General features: G+C 38.3%; 1 protein-coding gene across 9 annotated transcripts in view; it reads left to right on the top strand.

The window, feature by feature from the left end:
* Positions 1-19,142, top strand: part of ATP2B1 (ATPase plasma membrane Ca2+ transporting 1) — a 66,939-nt gene that overhangs the window by 16,539 nt on the left and 31,258 nt on the right. For 8 of the 9 annotated variants that reach the window (XM_083400942.1, XM_083400937.1, XM_083400944.1 and 5 more), the window contains 2 exons: positions 11,373-11,801; positions 14,962-15,159. In XM_083400942.1, the coding sequence (XP_083257068.1) occupies positions 11,597-11,801; positions 14,962-15,159 (403 nt within the window). In that variant the 5' untranslated portion in view covers positions 11,373-11,596. Of the gene's footprint in view, positions 1-7,725; positions 9,053-9,184; positions 11,802-14,961; positions 15,160-19,142 lie in introns of all 9 variants that reach the window. The other variant, XM_083400939.1, reaches the window with a different exon arrangement.

The following is a 19,142-nucleotide window of genomic DNA, read 5'->3' as shown; positions in this document are numbered from 1 at the left end:
TGAAAAGACTTCTACTCAAAGCACTCCAGATGTAATCTCTGTTATCTGCAAAAATCCCTTTAAACTTGTTATTATTTTCCCCTGCCACTTTTCCCTTCTAAACATAATTGCAACTTGGCTCTCTTTCTCCCTACACCTCATCCTGTAGCAGTTCCCGTGCCCCACTGAGATCAGTGGTAGATATGCATAGGATTACAGCCTTAGAAGCTTGAGCTCATGCACTTTTATTCAGAAGTAAGCCTTACTTTTCTGTGGCGATTATAATCTGAGGCCTTTCTTCTTGTGCCGCTTCCATGTGAGGTCTGGAGGGAGGCAACATGAAAACAGGCTTTTTTTTCCAGTGCTTCCCCATTTGTGGAATGCTCTCCCCAGCGATGTTCATCTGGCACCATCGTTATATATTTTTAGGAACCAGACGAAAACGTTCCTCTTCAAGCAGGCCTTTGGCTGATTAATATTCTGTGACTGCCACATCCTTGGTGCACAGGGACATACTCCAGAAGAGGGAGCGGGTGGAAAGGGCTACCGGAACTGATGTCAGTTGCTACTGCAACTAGAGTTGGAGGACTGGGTAAAATATGTTGCTACCTCTCCTCTGCTCTCAACCAGTAACCTTCCACACTTCGAAAATGAAATCAGTTTAGAAGGAAGGGTGAATGTGAGAGAAGGGGAATGTGAATTGTTCCACTAGCCACAGAAGAGTTGGGTTGCAAAACAGGTTTTGCCTCCGACAGCATGCAGTGCAAAGCCTTAGAATGACCGAGGAGCTGTTGCTCCCACAGTTCTTCTCAGTCACAAAGAGGACCAACAGCATGAAGCTCATGGACTATAGTTTGGCAACTACCTTTTAGAACTTTTGAGTCATTTGGTTACTATAGCAACAGAAATGGTGCAATTAAGGTGCAGTTTACATAAAAGCAATAAAAGTGCAACCATAACAGTCCATAAAATTTCCTGGACTAGCTAAAGTCAAGATGAAGCAAAACTATATATCATATAAAACAGAGCAACGCACAGAACAGAGAAATAACAAATTAAGAGTCAAGATTCACCCCATGAATTACCTGAGGGAAGGCATTTCGGAGGGTATTTCAAAGGCCTACGTCTGACTTTTCTTCATATGGCAGTCTGCCGATAGTGAAAAGACTTCTCTGAAAATCTTAAAGATTGACTTGATCTGTATTGGGGGAGGTGGTCTGGCCTAATTAAAACCAAATTTGAAATTAGTATCTTTAATTAAATTGGCAAGCTGTATAACGTAACTGGGTTTAAAGCAGGGTCAAAGCTGTAGTGAGTGGCTTCTGCAATTCTTTTGAGTTTAATTCAAAGGGGAACCTGTAACCTCAGCTTTATAGCCAGATGGGATTTTTGTAAAACTATTAACTTATAACTATTAGAAAATAAAACATGATGAAGAAATTTCTTTTCATTTTTTGTTGACTAGATCACAAACCCACTTTATTTTGACATTTCATTCTTACCAATAAGTTTAGAATTGTGTGTGTGTATTTGCATGTCCCGTATATTGCTGAAATCTACCCACCCTCAAGGGAACCTCTTGGTAGGACAAAAATACCATAGAACGTGTGTGCTCCCTCTTATTGGCTTTTCAAAAGTTGGTAACTAAATGTTCAGTTTCTGCTGTGGCATATATTTACAATGATACATAATAGGTAACATCAGTGAGCTTCAATTTTGGTTATGCTTTGGAAGTTAGGAGACAATATATCTAAATATATATGATATAAGAATATAAGCTAACTAAAGCATAATAGAGAAGTTTTGTTAGTAATAAGATGAAGTGTCAGGTTGTTCAGTTTTGCCAATTATCGTATTAGGTTTCAATGGAGCTTGGGAAGTTAAAGCTGTGTGCCAGCACTTGTTCGCTTCCACATTTTTAAAGGATGAAAATGCTTTAGAAAGCTGTGTACTTTTAAGATTTATATCCACTTACTAATAGAAATCTAATCCTTCAAACCTGACTGTGTGCTCACTGTGCAACACAGTGCCCTTAAAACAGTTACTTTCTGCTCCCTCCCAGATGGACCTTTTTTCTTTCTGAGGATGTTCAAAACACTCAGATGACTTTGATTCTAGTTTCTAGGAGTACATGAAGTCCCATTGGCAGGTGCTGTTCATTTTGCTTAGCATATGTGAAAACGTTCTATTTTCCCATCTTGTGCAAACTAATTCTGGGAAGGCGGTGTTCCTTTCTCCCCAGTTGAAATACAGACGCACACAATGGCTGAATATTCTTACATATTATCATCATAGAATTTTGCTGTTGCCAGCTCTGGCTACAAACACAGCTATCTTGAGCATCCTTTGATGGAAAGGCAGAATACAGATCCAGCAAATAAATATATAATGTATGTATGAGCTAAATTGTACACCTCTAGTGAACGTGTGTTGAACTATTTGGGAATGTCATGGCTTGTGCATTTGTATTACTCTTATAGTGTATTGAGAAGGTTATTGGATGCTGTAAAACAGGCTTCCTCGACCTTGGCCCTCCAGATGTTTTGAGACTACAATTCCCATCATCCCTGACCACTGCTCCTGCTAGCTAGGGATCATGGGAGTTGTAAGCCAGAAACATCTGGAGAGCTGAGGTTGAGGAAGCCTGCTGTTGAGTCTCTTCCTCTAAAATAGGCTGAAGCGTTTGTCTGAACCACTTAGCTTTATTTGAATTTTAACATGTTGCCATTGACATCCTCTAGAAGCTGTTGGGTAGCTACAATTACAACTATGTGATACCTGTGCAGCTATTAAGCTGTAAAGGAGTGTGCATTACTCAGTTGATTTACAGATGAATGACTTGAAAAGATGCCTGTACTTTGGTATGGTATAGAAATTAACTTTTGCATTTTTGTCAGTTCTTGAAAAGCCATGGTAAAATGTTTGATCACTTTAATGTGTTTTTGCTGATTTCAAGGCAATCAGTCAATGTACCTGAGAGTAATTGGTTGTGTTTAGTTGACCATATATCTCTTGACTTAAATCACTGTGCCCTGGTTTTGGTTTTTCAATATTGGAGCTATTATATACATTGTATATGCATGGACTGTTTCTTGTGGGAAAGGATATTTAATTGTTTGTTATATGTAATTTTAGAAACTGGAAGATAAAGAAGTTAAACAAAAATATTTTTAGTTCCAAAGCTGGTAACCATTGTTTTCTGTTTCATGAAATATTGGACATTGTTTGACTGTAGTTGGTTGAACCAGCCCAAATGGATAATCTGGCAAGTCATTTGTTTGGAATGAGTGGGAACTTGCATGATTAGCTTAATGGAGAATAATTGGATAAGTTGACATTAAAGTTGTATATGTTGCAACAAAAAAGCTGTGCGTAGAAACTACTTGCATTTAAACGGATTTCTCCACCATGCATGTTATTGCTCAGCATAAGTTCACAAAAATTGAAAATACTCTGCATACTGTTTGGTTCTAAATTGTAATACATCAATTGCCTGAGAATACCTTTCTAACTAAAGCTTTCCTGTCTACCTACTGCAAGAGTTAACTATCCTAGAGTGTTTGGTAACACAGGTTATAGGATAGTTCACAACATTATAGACTCCATTAGAGTCCCCCAACATCCAGGACTTGAGGGCAGGGATAATGGAAATGTATAACATCTGCAATGGCTTATATACTGTCTTAATATAACAGAGTGTGTACAGTATGTAAAAACTTTTCACAAATATTGATTTCTGTAGAAAAGGTGCATTGTTAATAATTTCATACAACATATTGAATACAGGCAGGATCTGACAGCTAGAATAGAAAAATATCCAATCAAATATAAAATCAAAGTTGTAGTTAACTTAAATCAAGTAATTATTCCTCATTTATGCACATAAAATATCATGCAAGGGAAGTGTGTCCTATTTAAATGTGTTTAAAATACTTCCAAGAATCCTAATAAAAATTTCAAAGTAAAGTGAGTTTGTTTTAACGTAGCATTACATTAAAGAGCACTTTGATTCCCCAGACGTATTTAAGTCTACCACTTTTGACTTTTTTTGGGGGGGGGAACCCCTCAAAAAGTTTTAATGTAACATGATATCAGGGCTGTATGCAACTAAATTGTATTAATAGGAGAAGCCTATTCCACAAGGATTCCTAATAGCAAAGCAGGAATTTTTCCCTTCTGTGCCATCACCAAATCTTCTTTGGAGGGTTGGAAGAATTGCCAGAATAGATTTAGGAAATGGAGAGGAGGAGATAACTACCACGAAACGAAAATCCTTGTGCTGAAGGAACCGTGACTGTAGATCTATGTAGAATAGTAATTCAGATAAACATGCTAAATCATATCTGCATCAATTCAGAAAAAATGGTAAACCCACATTGTGATGCCTTGTTGGATTTTAAAGTCTAGTAGTAGTTCAGTTATATTGTTCCAGGACAGGGACATTTTTGGGTTGTTCATGGGTAAAGGAGTTGCAGAGGTTCTGAGAGGCAATGACAAAACTGGTTCTGGATGAGAGAGCTTATTTGACCCGTATATAAGTCAGTATTTATAAATTTCCATCTTTTTAGATGCAGAAATGGAAATATTTTTGTAGCTTGCTTACCTAGCATTTGAGTGTTTTTCAGGCGGTATTGACAACAGTGTTATCACTAAGTTTAGCTTTCAGTAATGTGACTAGTTGAGAGGAGAAAACTCACATTTTCCAAATACTTCTGTTTTATTAACCTTGCTGCTTTGAGCAGAGGCTACACTGGTATTCTTCCTCCAGGGTAATCTTGATTCTGACTAATGTGGGAAAGTGTTTTAGCACCATAATAGAAGTGGTATATACCATAAATATATAGAATAAAATTCACTTAGTTGGATTGGAATGATTGCTCTTGGTAGAGGGTAACAGATGTACAGATGAACAAGGAACAAGATTGTGGGTGACAAAAATACTTCATTTTGGATTCCTTCAGGCTTAGTATACTTTTTGAAGTTCTAGTCTGTGATTTTTAGGGCTAGGAACAAGTATGGTTAAAATATTAAAGCTCAGTATTTGCAATTAAAAGAATGGCAGTATAGTGTACCATTATAGACATACAGAATGTAGGCAGCCAGCTAACTACTCTTGTAGCCTAATATGGATTTCAGAATTACTATATGCTACCATTTTTCTTCTTTGTTTTTGCTTATCACAATCTTAAGTCTTCTAAAGCATTGCCCATTGGGACAAAAGCAGTAGCCAAAAGTAGTGCTTAAAAGGCAGCAAAAAACCTGAAGTGCTGGTGCACTGTATTGGTGAGTACTGTCACAGAAAGTACTGCTTCCATGCAAACATATTGCGCCTCCTTAGATTTTCCAGAAGCCTTAATCTGAGTACCAGCATCTTTGGGAGATAGTCATGGGATTGAACGCTTGGGTCTAAGAGTTCAGTTTTGCCTTCACATAATTAAATTACCTTTAGGCTAGGATTCAGCAATTTTCAGTAGTGACCAAGAATGTAACTGTCCTTGCCCAGTAAAAAAAAAAAAAAGTTACTTGGGCCTTCCTGGTTTGCTTTCTGAAATGGAAGCAGATTGATTTCAATCTGAAAACCTTCCGAAGTACTATAGGAGTCTAAACGTTACTTGGTGGAATAATGATTTCTTTATCGAGCACTTCAGGTTCATTTTGCCTTTGTAAATACTTATGGGACAATGAAAGATGTACACAAGTTTATTAATTTTAGTAGTGTTGATAATATCACATACCTCATGTCACCTTACTGTCTGCACAAAATAGATTTGTTCCATGAAACTGCCTTGCTTCAGTAAGAATGATATAAATGGCACCAAGCGAAGGAGAGGTTATATAATTCATTTGGCCAATGTTTACCAAATTTATTATTAAATTTCTATACTGCTCAGTAGTGGAATCATCAATAGAAATTGATTCATGTTTGGAAATAATGAATAGGCTCTCATTTTTCTTTTTTCTTTTTTGTTGAAGTTGGCTGAAAACACTAATTGTGTTGAGACTGCCCTGTGGCAGTCTTAAATGTTAATAAAACATTGTTTAAACACTTGTTGAGTAAGCAGTTGTATTTAGTAATGCAGAAAACTAAGAAGAAAGCAAAACTAAGATACTATCTGACGGCTGCAATGTGGTGCTTCACAGATTTGTAAGGACTTTTGAGCTAATTAGATTTAAGCAAAGGCTTTCCTAAGATAATCACTTTGGGAGCCTTCTCTGGAGCCGGGCTGCTGATAATGTGTAGCTGAAGGTCAAACCTTCAACATAGTATTCTCCAAAGATTAAACTGTGGGTTATGAAATGAACTATTAGAATATTTCAATTCCTGAATGTTTCAAAAAACATTTTGCAGCTCAGACACCGGTGGTAGTGGTGGGTGTTAAAAGCTTTTACTTTTCACCTACTTGTGATGGCACATTACTTCTAAAGTCAGCAAAATAGCATGTTGTAGTGGTACAATTCATTTTGGTAACACAAAGTTTGATACCTTTATGTAAGCTTGCAGAATGTTGTCATCAGAATTGGCGATATTGACAAGATGTGAAGCCAGGGTCTATGGATAGCGTCTGGATTCTGGTTAGCCATGAAATATATCTTGATTAAAATGACACTGCTACAAATGAAATTAGTCATTGCTTTTAAGGGGATCTCTTTTATCCCTATGTGGGAAGAGAGACATGATTTTAGAAGGGTAGTGTTAAACTTTAAATATAATATTGTTAACATGCAGAATGCATGAGCTAGTAAGGCATAGAGGCAACTTAAGTATTCTAAGCCCTCATTCCCCACACACAGACGCACACTTCATCTCCCACCTTTGGGGGTTCCAAACTGCTACATCACTAAACATGTGCTACAAAGTCAACCTTGAACACCCTGTATCTTCCCCCATTCATAGTTTATTAGAATCACCTGGGTTGAACATGGATTCCTTAGAGTCCATCAGCAGAATTGTGTACACACTTCAAGAGATAATTTGTTGGCTCCACAGCTAAAGTAAATTGTCTCCAAAATAATAATTTCACAGCTGCTCCTGGTGTTTCTTCCATACTACCAACTGCGCAGTAAAGGCCAGCACTGTGATATTTGAGCAGAAATTCCTGTCACATATGCAAATATCTCTCTGTTCTGCCTTAGTGTATCACTAAGCAAACCGACTAAAAAGTAAACCTTTTTTGTTTTTTCTTTGACTTGTGCTATGTTACAGTGTCAAAAAGAAAACAAATTACTGTTGTGAATGAAGTAGACTGGGGTACTTTCCAAGAGGTGGATTACTCTCAGCTGGGAACTATGTAAGGCAGCTTAAGTGACATGGTGTGGGCACTACCAACTCTGTGCCACCACTTTTGTCTCTCAAATCCTTCCAGATGAGATGCTGTAATACATTGCTTTAAAACACAATCCTGTTAAAAGGAGTAGTAAACTCCCCTTATACCTTGTCGATGACAATGGGGCATAATACCCAAATGAGCTGCGGAGGAGATCTATCTATCTTTCATAGCTGTGTTGCTCACACTTCTTTTTACGCTGCCTTATTACACGGAGACTGTATTTTTAGCTACCATAGCTAATGGTCGTTGCTAAACCTCCATGAATACGTCTTACCATTTTTGAAATAACAATAATAACAATATTTTTTTTAACTCCGTAAGTTCTGCAATTATTGTTGTCCTGTCCTGAGCCTACTGCCAGTTAATTTTATTTAGTGGCCCTACTACTTCTGTAACCTTATAAGCCTTTTCCCTTTAGGTGTCTCTTCTTCAAACTAAACCATAGCATCCTCTTCAACCATTGTTCAGTGTAAAGTTACTGTAATTCATTGATAATTTTATATGTTCCTTTTTATGGTTCATAGAACAAGAATTGTACACAGTATTCTTAATGTGGCTGGACAGCACTCATCTAATGGCATTATGATATTATCTGGCATTTTAATTGCTTTCCTAATCATTCCCCAAACTGGATTTACTTCTTTCTCCACTGCAGCACATTAACTTGATGTTTTCAGTGAACCTTTCAAAATCTTTTCCTGGGTAGTAAAAAAAATCAGCTTTCTTGATGCGTATGTAGAGCTTTTTTTATTGTTTTGCATACTTTTGTCCTTTTGATCATACACTCTGCATATTTTTGTAATTTCTTGAAAAATTGTTAGATGCCTCCAGTTATATCGATGCTATCAGGCTGTCCCAATGTTGCTTTCGATCCCCAGAATCTTTTGCGAGCGCTGCCAGTAAAGGGGTATTGATGACTGGTTATATAACTTGATAGCCATTGCTGGGTGATCAAAGTTGCTTTCAATGTATTCATGAGCCAATCTGACACATTTGGCTGCCCTTGTATGACTTGTTGTGATCTCTAGTGGCCAATAGTAATGGAGTTATACTTAGAGAGAAATGTTATTCATCCCTACATTTAAGGGCTTGAGATATCAAATAGTTAAATCTGAATACAAAGGGCATTCTGTTAAAAAGTGTGCCAAGTCCACTACTTTGGGGCATCCAGCTGGGCAATTCCTAGCCACACAATACTGAGTCCCATAGTTCCTTTCACCATCATCAGCTGTAAGGATTAATCAGGAGCCATCTTAGCTCATGTGAGCAAAGGGGCACTTTCCCAGGAAGAGTGACAAAATCTTTATATATTGTATTGGAGCAGCACCCAGCAGTCAGTTCCATAGTGGTCTGAAAATTGACATCAGTCAAGTCATCTGGAGAACTGAGCACAGTTGCAGCCCATCATAATCAAGTGGACTAATGAAAAGCCCAAATAGTAAAAAGTGCATACATCATAGCTTCCCAGGAATCCCTCCTCAAATCCTCAGATACCAATAAAACCAAAAGTGAAGCCAAAAGACTGTCTTAAGCCAACAGGTGCTGGCCACTTTCTGGGTAAGCATTCGCACTGAATGAAAAGCCATCTTTAATCAGGCAATTTCCTTAGAATTGTCTAGGTGCTTAGAATAGATCTAGGTACCCCTAATATTTTGGATAAGAACTTACGTTGCACTGCAATGTGTGAGTGGGCCCACATGAGTGTTCCATACAGCATCCTTACAAAGCTCAAAAAAGTAGCTACTGTGTTACCACCTGGTCCACAAATGCACATATAAGGCACATATAAGGGACGCGGGTGATGCTGTGGGTTAAACCACGAGCCTAGGACTTGCCAATTAGAAGGTCGGCGGTTCGAATCCCCGCGATGGGGTGAGCTCCCGTTGCTCCTGCCAACCTAGCAGTTCGAAAGCATGTCAAAGTAAACGGTGTTTCCGTGCGCTGCTCTGGTTTGCCAGAAGGGGCTTAGTCATGCTGGCCACATGACCCGGAAGCTGTACGCTGGCTCCCTCAGCCAATAAAGTGAGATGAGTGCCGCAACCCCAGAGTCAGCCACGACTGGACCTAATGGTCAGGGGTCCCTTTACCTTTACCTTTAAGCACATACAAATCAACTTAAAAACAACAGCAGCAGCATTTAATATATAAAATCAATTTCAAATCCAATAGAGATACCAGCTGGTATTACAATCTCCACTTAGAAGGTTTGTTGAAAAAGGAAAGTCTTCAGCAGGTGCTGAAAAGACAATAGAGATGACACTTGGATGAATTATATTTGGAAGGAGTCACAAAGGGTCGATGTTGCGACTCTGAGGACCTGATTCCAGCATCATGCACAATGGAACTCTTGATAAGGTGGTATCTGTTGATTGCTGAGAGAGATTGATGTTGTGAGTGGTGTCTCTTCTTAGTATATGGCAAGTTGAAAATGTTAAAACATTTGAATCCTTTTGCATTTCTGCTGGGAGGAAGGTTTCTGGAATTAATTTTAAGACTGATTATATCAGATATGTTGTTCGGAGGTAAAATAGCTTGAAGACTGCCTTGCTTTGGTTAACATGGCCTGTAAGTTAGTTATTTACATAGCATGGTGGCTTATGGTAGCTAGAGCATGTCCATAAAGCAGGGGTCAACAAGGTTCATCTTGCCTGGGCCAGATCAGTTCCGTGGAGATTCCCTTCGTGGGTTGGATCGCGTGCGCGCATGAGTGTGCACCCCTGTGATTTTCGGCATCTGCGCAGACGCGATTTCCGGCACTGCGAAAGTGAGTCCCCGCTCTGCTCTGCACCGATAGCTCAATTTGGGGTTGCTCGTGGGCCGGTCAAACGACCTCTGCGGACCGCTTCATACCCCTGTCATAAAAGAAGCTCAGTCCTGACTTCAGCTTATAGCCAGAAGCTCAGGATATGGGTACAACTGAGTAAGCTGAGTGAGTGTGCTTTGGATCTGCAAAATCTCAGTTTAAAAGTATCTCCATGTTGTCCCCATTGAGTACCTTTAATTAATATTTTCAATTTAATGTAAAGTTATTCAAGTTGATACCAAGAAAATTAAACTGCATGTTGGTGAATGGTGAGACTAAAAGATTTAAAGGGTATATTAATTTGAGTCTTAAAGCATCCTTTATTCAATTATCTTACTACTAAGAAACTTGAGCATTTCATTTCACCACCTTAGTGCTGCATTTGTTAACTCATTGAATTATTATTTATATAACACCATTGGTATGCTTGGTACATTCTGATGATTGAGAGGACAGATCGAGAGGCATTTACAATTTAAAATTTTGGCACAGTGGAAACAGGAAGAGAGGCAGGGTAAGCAATAAAGCAGTATGTAAGAGGAGAACCAGCAAAGGCAACATAGCAGAAACCTATGGCTTAAAGAGAATAAAGAGAGAGTGTGTGACCAACTGATCAAATGCAAGAGAGATAAAGAAAAATGAGGACTGAAGATTTTGCTTTAAAGAGCAAAAGAACAATTTCAGTGGCATGCAAAGAGTGAAAACCAGATTTGGGTGGGGGGGGGAGGTCAAGAGTAGACTTGGAAGGGAAGTCAAAAAGTTAAGAGTAAACAGGCAAGCACATTCTAGAAGTTATGGAGGCAAAGGAAAAAGGGAACTGGGGTGATGTGGAGAGGAAAGATGGACTAAGGAGTGTTTTTATAAGGGAGAATGAATGCAGGAGGGAAAGAGCCAGAGGGCAAAGAGGATGATTATGTGGACAAGAGGAATGATAATGGTAAGGGATTTAGCTGACTATAGTCAAAATAGTGGGTAGAGGGAAGAGTAGTAGGAAGATGGGCAACTGGTAGGGGGCAGGAAGGTGGATTGGAAAGCTAGTTTAGTATTGAAGCCTCAAGGAGGCAAAGTTTTGGTAAGAGAACAAGGAGTGGATGGGTAAATGATGGGGTAGGCCTTGGCAGAACATCAGAGGTAGAGAAGAGGCACTGTGTATCAGAGGTGTCATAGTGCTGCTTAGCCAGATGCATAGCAGACAGTAAAAGGCTGTGATGCTTCTGTGAGCAATGTTGAATCTTGTTGCTATGATCTCCTTTCTTTTGCAGATTGTATTCCCCTTTCATTTGGATTGGAATGAAGGAACCAACAATGGGATTGCACTCAAGATAACACTCCTGGAAAGGGTATCTAATGGCTCTCATCTTTTTTGGTGGTTTATATCTGCACTTTTGATGGTTTTCATATCTGAAGGATTTTCCTTTTGGAAATATTTCAAATAAAAAAAATTGTTCCTCCTTGGAAATAACTTCTTCCTTGAACGCTATACATCATGGGAGACATGGCTAACAACTCGGTAGCATACAGTGGTGTAAAATACACTATAAAAGATTCCAATCATGGAGACTTTGGCATTACACTTGAAGAGCTTCGTGATCTTATGGAATTGCGTGCTGCAGATGCTTTGCATAAAATACAAGATTGCTATGGAGATGCACATGGAATCTGTACAAGATTGAAAACTTCTCCAAATGAAGGTAAGAATCTCAATTCAAAGAGTTACAAAATGTGTGTTCATTTATATGGGAAATTTATATTGAAAAATATTTAGGTCTGTATAGATGCATTCATTGTTTGCCTAAGATGTTTTACCGGTCAGTGACTGAAATTCCTGGCCTGGATCTACTATATATATATTTTAAATTGTCTGTACATTTATACAATTGGACACCACTTAAGAGATAGTAACAAAATTTGGGACAATAGTTATTGAGGTAGAAGAACATAATACATTTGATGTAAAATTTGACATTTTCATTTTTGGTTAGTCTTTTTTGATTGTACCAGGTTTTTAATAAGATGTTGATTAAAGCCTGCTGTTATCTTACACATTAGTTTACAAGAAGTTTGTGAAGTTACAAATGTTGGACAACTTAAGGTGTTGTACATAAAAACTTTGTAGAAATATATATCACAACTTCCTTGAATATTTAAGGTTAACCTAGCACAAATGCCTTGCAGCTTGCAGCTGTAACTTAAATCAGCTGTACTTAAAATCCACTCAGAAGTTACATCTTATGCTATTTCAACATTTAAGGGGATGGTTGTTAGAACGGGTTGTTGATAGGCGCTTCAAATTAAATCCTTTAAATCTTGCGTGTCTGCGTGTTGGTAAAGGTAACAAAGTAAAATGAGCTGTTAAAGCAGTCTTCCCCAGCCAGGTTGGGACTAAAACTTCCATTAGCTATGCTGACTGGGTCCAATGAGAGTTGTAGTCTTAAACATCCAGAGAGCACCAGGTTTGGGGAAGGGGTTTCCTTGGAGCAAGAGGCACATAGACTGAATTTGAGGAAAACAATGTTGATTTTTTTCAGTCTAGGGAACTTTTGTGTGTAGGCAATGAAACCTTAGTTTGTGGTATGTGTTTAAATGTACCATTTTAAACATTTTCTTTTGAGGAAAAAATAAGATAGATTTAAACAAACCATTCAAGATAGTGAGATGGCGCTTTTCTGCAAAACCTTTGTTGCCTGTGGGAAGGGTTTCACAACTACCCAACTTCTTAATATGTAGTAAAGCAATTAATTTGCCCAATGCCTATCTCAGCCTTTCCATAATTAGCAGGATTTGAAATGACTTTATAATTGGCAATTTATATTTGGGCATTGAACAAGTTCTCAATGGGTAAAGACACTCAATGCCATCAGGTTAAGATCACTGTTCTTGTTCTTGAAATTCCACCAGTCACTAGTTTCCAGACAAAAGGAGGAAACCTTTTATGTGCAATATTGCACTTCCAGCAATCCAAATGTTTTTTCTGTAAACACTTCTAGTTACAGTTGTGTTAAATATCAGTTGTGTGTCATGCTGGATAACATTTTAACGTTCTTAAACTCATTGTTCACAGACTGCCTTGTTTCCCCTCAAAATTTGTGGAATCTGAAACTCCCTAAATGAATTTTGTTTGGGGCTAGTAGTCTGTATTACTTACTCAGAACAGCCAGAAAGACAAGACAAATGCAAAAGTGTTAAAACAGATACCTTGTAAATCACAGAATTATGAAAATGAGCAGGCATATCTATGAGGTGTGCTTGTTGTTTTTCTTGGAGCAGAGTGCCTCCAATGAGATATCTCTAATGTTTGGTTGAAAAGAATTTTGTCTTGAAATGTACAGGCACCAAACTCTGCAAGGTAGTATCTGTTTACAGGTTCTAGCATCCTGCAATGCTTAGTTATCTTTTGCTAAACCCTTTTATCTCTATCGAATGGACCGTTGCTTTTTATGGTATAGTAGCCTGAAGGAAGAGAAGTGTTTCCTTTTTCCTGCTGCTAATAATTCCTTCTTGAATAATTCCTTCCTGTAGCAGGAAAAAAATATAGTGATTGCTGTTCCAGCATTTGTATTTTTTTCCTTTTCTCATTAATCCTTGGAGCAGAATTTTGAGACACAATGTGATGAATAAATATTGCTCCATTAAGTTTTATATGAAAGAGTAGGACAGGATATCCCAGCTTGCAGGGATTTCTACATTAAAAAGTGGGGAGAATCCTTTTTTTGTGTCTCTAATAATTCATTGGAAAATAATAGAATGGAACTTGTAAACTCATTTCAATAGGGATACAGAGTCTGGCCTGAATTGTGTTAAAAATATCATCCATGTTGGATAAGAATTCTTGTGAGAGGGCTGTCAACTGAAGCTTTCAACTGAAGAGCTATTTAAACACCCAAGAAGCTTTCAGTAGTCATGGTGAAGGTTACCGAGTGAGTCTGCAACTTGCTTCTATATGTACTACACTCATCTTAAAATGTGGATGAGTATGAGGTCCGGTTGAATAGTACAGAAATACCACAGATGGGAAGTGATAAGATGTGTAAGGGAGAAACCTGGACTTGTTCCAGCTAGTACTGAACTAATGAATTAGCAGAAATGCAGAATCTGGCTCACCGAATGACTTGCTGAGTGATCCTTTCCTACATGAGAAGGATTAGTTCAAAGGTGAACCATGTAGATCTAATTGTTGAGGCCAGATATACAATTTCCGCTATCCTTAAAATAAAAATGTATTTGAAGCCTATGTGTTGGCCCTGCCTATTATTGCACTATGGGCTTCTGTGTAATATGTAATAAGGAAAAGACCCCTTAGAGATGTAGCTTTGCTTCCTCCTGATGTTCAGCATCTAGATGGGTGTTGCCATGTTGTGCATTGTGGTTATAAAAAGAATTACTTTTGTATTGGGAAAACAGAAATAGACTTCTGCTTAACTCTCGTGTTTGTTGAACTCAAGTTTCTGAAGTGACTAGGAATTTCAGCATATACTGGAATGATGTGCTCCAAAACAAATGCTTGACTTTCTTGGGAATTGCTTTTTTTGGACTCTGCAGCACATATATTTGTGGGGGAAACTCAAATAAAACCACTATTAGTCAAGCAACACTGTGGGTAGGAGAAATCTGCAGCTATCTTTTCCCCATGTTAGAAACGTCTACAGTAGAGTTCCACTTGATATTGATATTGTAACTTCTAGAAAGCATAGGACATAAAGAGTCCTGTTAAATTCACTAAATACCAAAAAACAACAACTGTGCAGCATATACTTAAGGTGTTTGTAGAATTACATAGCAAAAAGGGATTTGTTAAGTGATGTATAGATAATGAAATTGCTCTAAAATTGTATTTTTCTTTTTAATATTTAGGCTTAAGTGGAAACCCAGCAGATATAGAAAGGAGAGCAACTGTGTTTGGAAAGAACTTTATACCTCCTAAAAAGCCAAAAACATTTCTTCAGTTAGTATGGGAAGCACTACAGGATGTTACATTAATTATATTAGAAATTGCAGCCATAGTATCATTGGGCCTTTCTTTTTACCAACCACCAGGAGGGAATGAAGCATGTAAGTAAAGAGTTTGTTTCTTTATACTTGTGTACCTCAAAATGTATTTCAGAGTTTGGGTATTGTCTGCCAATTTATGTATTGGTTATGTTGTTGTTTATACCCTTCTGTCTTGGGAGACAATGGAGGCATGTGCCTCCATTGCAGCTGCTGTGGCTGTAGAGACTGATATGGAGGAGACATGTTTGGTTGCAGCTGGGGCAGATGAAGGTGTCTAGTTGTGCTGTTGCAGATGCAGCATGGCGTTTCTTTTCTTTTTTGCACTCCTCCCAGTGGTCATTCCTCCTCTGGTGTGGTTACATGACCTGACTGTCTGTCTCCAGGCACTGCGGTCATCTGTAAGAGATTCCCACATGGCAGGCTTGATGTTGCCAGCCTTCATGTCTCGTTTGCAGTAATCTTTGTATTGCAGAATTGGTCTGCATGAAGCCATTAAGTTGTTTTATTGCTTTATGTTATAATTGCTTCATAGTACAATTGTATGATAAGCAAATTCTGGTTCAAGTGCCGAGTAGAATGACTTCTAGTCAGCACTTGAACCAAATATTTAAAGTTTTGTCACACTGTATTTGCTAAGAGATTGTTGTAATTTTGAGGTATAATCTTTAATTTCCCCAAATATAAGGTGTACTCAGATTTCTTTCCTGGAGTGAACTTAAGCTAATGCTCTCTCTTCTCATCAAGAAGGAGAAATGTACATACAGTGGTACCTTGGTTTAAGAACAGCATAGTTTATAAACAACTTGGATTAAGAATGCTGCAAACCCGGAAGTAGGTGTTTTGGTTTGTGAACTTTGCCTTGGAAGCAGAACATGTTCCACTTCCTGTTGAGTGTGTTCCATTTGTAAATTGAGTCCCCCGCTGCTATGGGAAAGCACACCTTGGTTTAAGAACGGACTTCCGAAATGGATTAAGTTCATAAACCAAGGTACCACTGTAGTTAAATTGAAGCATTGGAATACAGGAACTTCTGGCTCTCACACTGAATTATCCCTTGAGAAAGGAACCAGAGCAAGAGAAGTGGGGGCAGGCTCACTCCTTACCAATGAAACGGGGAGGCTTTTTTACTTGTGGCACCAGTGTTGTAGAATGCTCACCCTGCTGAAATAAGAGAAGCCCCATCAGTATTGGTGTTCCATCAGTTCCAAAACCACAACACTTTAGGCAAACATTCCCCTGAACAGAACTTCTAATCGTATTCTTTTAGCTATATTTTAACTGTTCAGTTATACTTTTTAATGGGCTTGCTTGACTGCATACTTTAAGAATCTTTTCATGCCCCATTCAAGTTGTGTTATGCATTTTAATTATGTATAAAATTTATAATTGATTTTATAGTTGTAAACTGCTTAGGAGCTTTTGACACAGAAGCAGCATATAAATAAGCACTACTTCCTGTTCTTCCAGTAAAAAGCAAATGTTGGCATAAAACTAATCTGCTAAATTCTGGGTCTTAACAGTTTCACAATTGTACCAAGGCTGATACGTTTCCCCCCAGTATTTTCCACACTTTAACATGAAATCTTGATGACAGGATAAGTGTATCCAAGCATTCAGTGAATGTGCACCATGGACTTTGTTTAGAGATTCAGGTTTCAGAAGTTGCATGATGACTACCATGGCAAAGGCTGGTGTGCTAAATATGACTGAACTGGCATGCTAGTAGTTCAGATAAGTCACCTTGTCACTTGTCCTTTTAAAAATTACCTGCTGCCCTTCTTAAAATCAGTGCCTACACTTTTTTTCCTCTTTAATCTCTTTTGCCTTAGATTATGGCTTAGAAGATACGCTAAACTGAGCTTCCTGCATGTCTCAAGCATGTTGCATTTCTGTACATACCTTTATTTTGTGTATTGTTAGATATGGTTGCTTTTTTCCTGGGGTGGGGTGGAGTGGAAGTTGTGCCTAGCCATGTAGCTCTAGAGAGTCCTCACAGCTATTTACAATAAAACATAAGCACTCCAATTAACTTGATACAACCATGCCCAAGCATCAGAAATCATCCTAAAATGCTTGCGTTGTATATTACATAGCAGCAGCAATAGCAGGCAAAATGTGTTGCGGGGGGAGGGGTCTGGCAGTATTGCTTTAAAGCCTACTCATTGAATAAAGGCCTTATTTTGCCACAGATCTGAAGGGTAGCAGTGGGAAAGGTTTTCACCCTATTTCTAGAAGAAGAAGAGAATATGACTTCGGCACTGGGACAGCGTGCAGTAATACTGTTGAAAAGAAACTACTGCTCATACATTACTCTGGTCTCAGAATATGTTTGGAATTGGGTCCCTCCTGACAATTTTTGGGTGTGGGGAGAATCATTTCCTTAGGTCAGTTGTGAGGAACTCATAGCCCTCCAGATATCATTGGACTCATGCTCCCATGAGTCCCAGCCACCATGGCCAGTGATCAGGGATGATGTTGTTATAGTCCCGCAACATATGGAGAGCTGCAAGTTTTCTGCTGCTGCTTTGGGTAATCTGGACCAAAGCTATTTACAGCTTTAAAGGTTAAAATTAGCACTTCAAATTATGAGCTGAAATAGGTTTGAAGTCACTGCAGTTGTGCCATTATAGGTGTGAATGTGTTACCAATGGCTATGTAATGCACTACTGCTTTTGGAACTAACTGAAGTTTCTGGATGTTATCTGAATGCACCCATATGATGGCCTAGTTTAGACAATCAGATCATTGATTAATAAATCTGGATGTGCACAACCATCATGTACTCAAATGTAGCCCTTTTGCTTCCACTTCTTTCTTTGATCAAGTGGAAAAACAAACCAGGCAGCTGCAGTTAACCATGGCTTTCCATTATATGTAAACCAAGAATTATGGTGGTTAGTGACCTCTGAAGAAGCCAGGATTGGATCACATGAATGGGCTATATGAGGTTCATGCATATCCTGACTTTCTAAGCCAGGATTTGATTAAACGTGGTAACAGAGTCTACCCTGATGGTTATCAAAGCATGTTTGATGCAGCAGATACTGTCTTCTATGAGTGGGTGTAGTTGGCCTACAAACCTAAGAAGGTATAAAGCATTCTTGGCTATGGTGACTAACTGAGATTCTAGGAATAGCATCTCTTCATGCCCGGTTCTTCAAGGAAATTAAGTCCTCTCCAGAACTGCTGGTTCCTACATCTGTAGGAGCTATCGCCAACAATAAAATGAGTCTAGCCTAGATTTCTTTATCATTTATTATTCCTTCAGTTCCTTTTATCATGCATTCAGTTGTTATCCATAGGTACCATTTAAAGAATTTATTACCTTGTGGATCTACCAAAAAGGAGAAATAGGATGTAATTACCCCCCTTTTTCATATTACAGTATCTCTCAGTTGTTTTATGTAAATTTTTAAAAGTATGACAGAAGATGGAACTTTGTAGAATATCATACAGCATACCTCGCTCCACAGCTGACTCCTGCCTGATAGGTATTGAAGTCACTGTAATAAAGTGTAACTTCTAAGCCATGACTTCGCAGATTGTCTAAGTCACACTTAGACAGAACAACAACATATGAATTTATCAAAGCAGAAGTTGTCTTAAAATTAAGTAGCTCAGGCTTCATGTAGGTTGATTTAAATAGTTTCTCTCCTCGCTCATAATTATAGTTCAAGTATTGGATACATGCATTGTTTTCTACTATACTGCAGAATACGGAGGAAAGTATGGAATTTGACCAATAACATGTTTATTTGTTTTCTACCTAAATTTTTATTACAAAAATTGAAATTAATGGACCTAACGATCATGCTCGTTAATTTAAATGGGTTTATTCTGAGTAAAACTTAGTGAATATTACCCTAAAGTTTCCCCCCCATAAACTAGATTGTATTTATCAGCTGCAGTGATTTGTTTCCTCCACCAACCACTATGGCAAGTGATCTGACTAAATCATGCAATGTCAAGCATATCACTGTGCTCTTAATGCCTCTCAGGAACAGTGTTCTAAAGGGGAGGAGATGAGAGAAATCTGTTTTATT

The sequence above is a fragment of the Podarcis tiliguerta genome (assembly GCF_965153285.1).
Source record: "Podarcis tiliguerta genome assembly, chromosome: 10".
NCBI lineage: Eukaryota > Metazoa > Chordata > Lepidosauria > Squamata > Lacertidae > Podarcis > Podarcis tiliguerta.
This window is presented reverse-complemented; position numbering and strand designations above follow the sequence as displayed.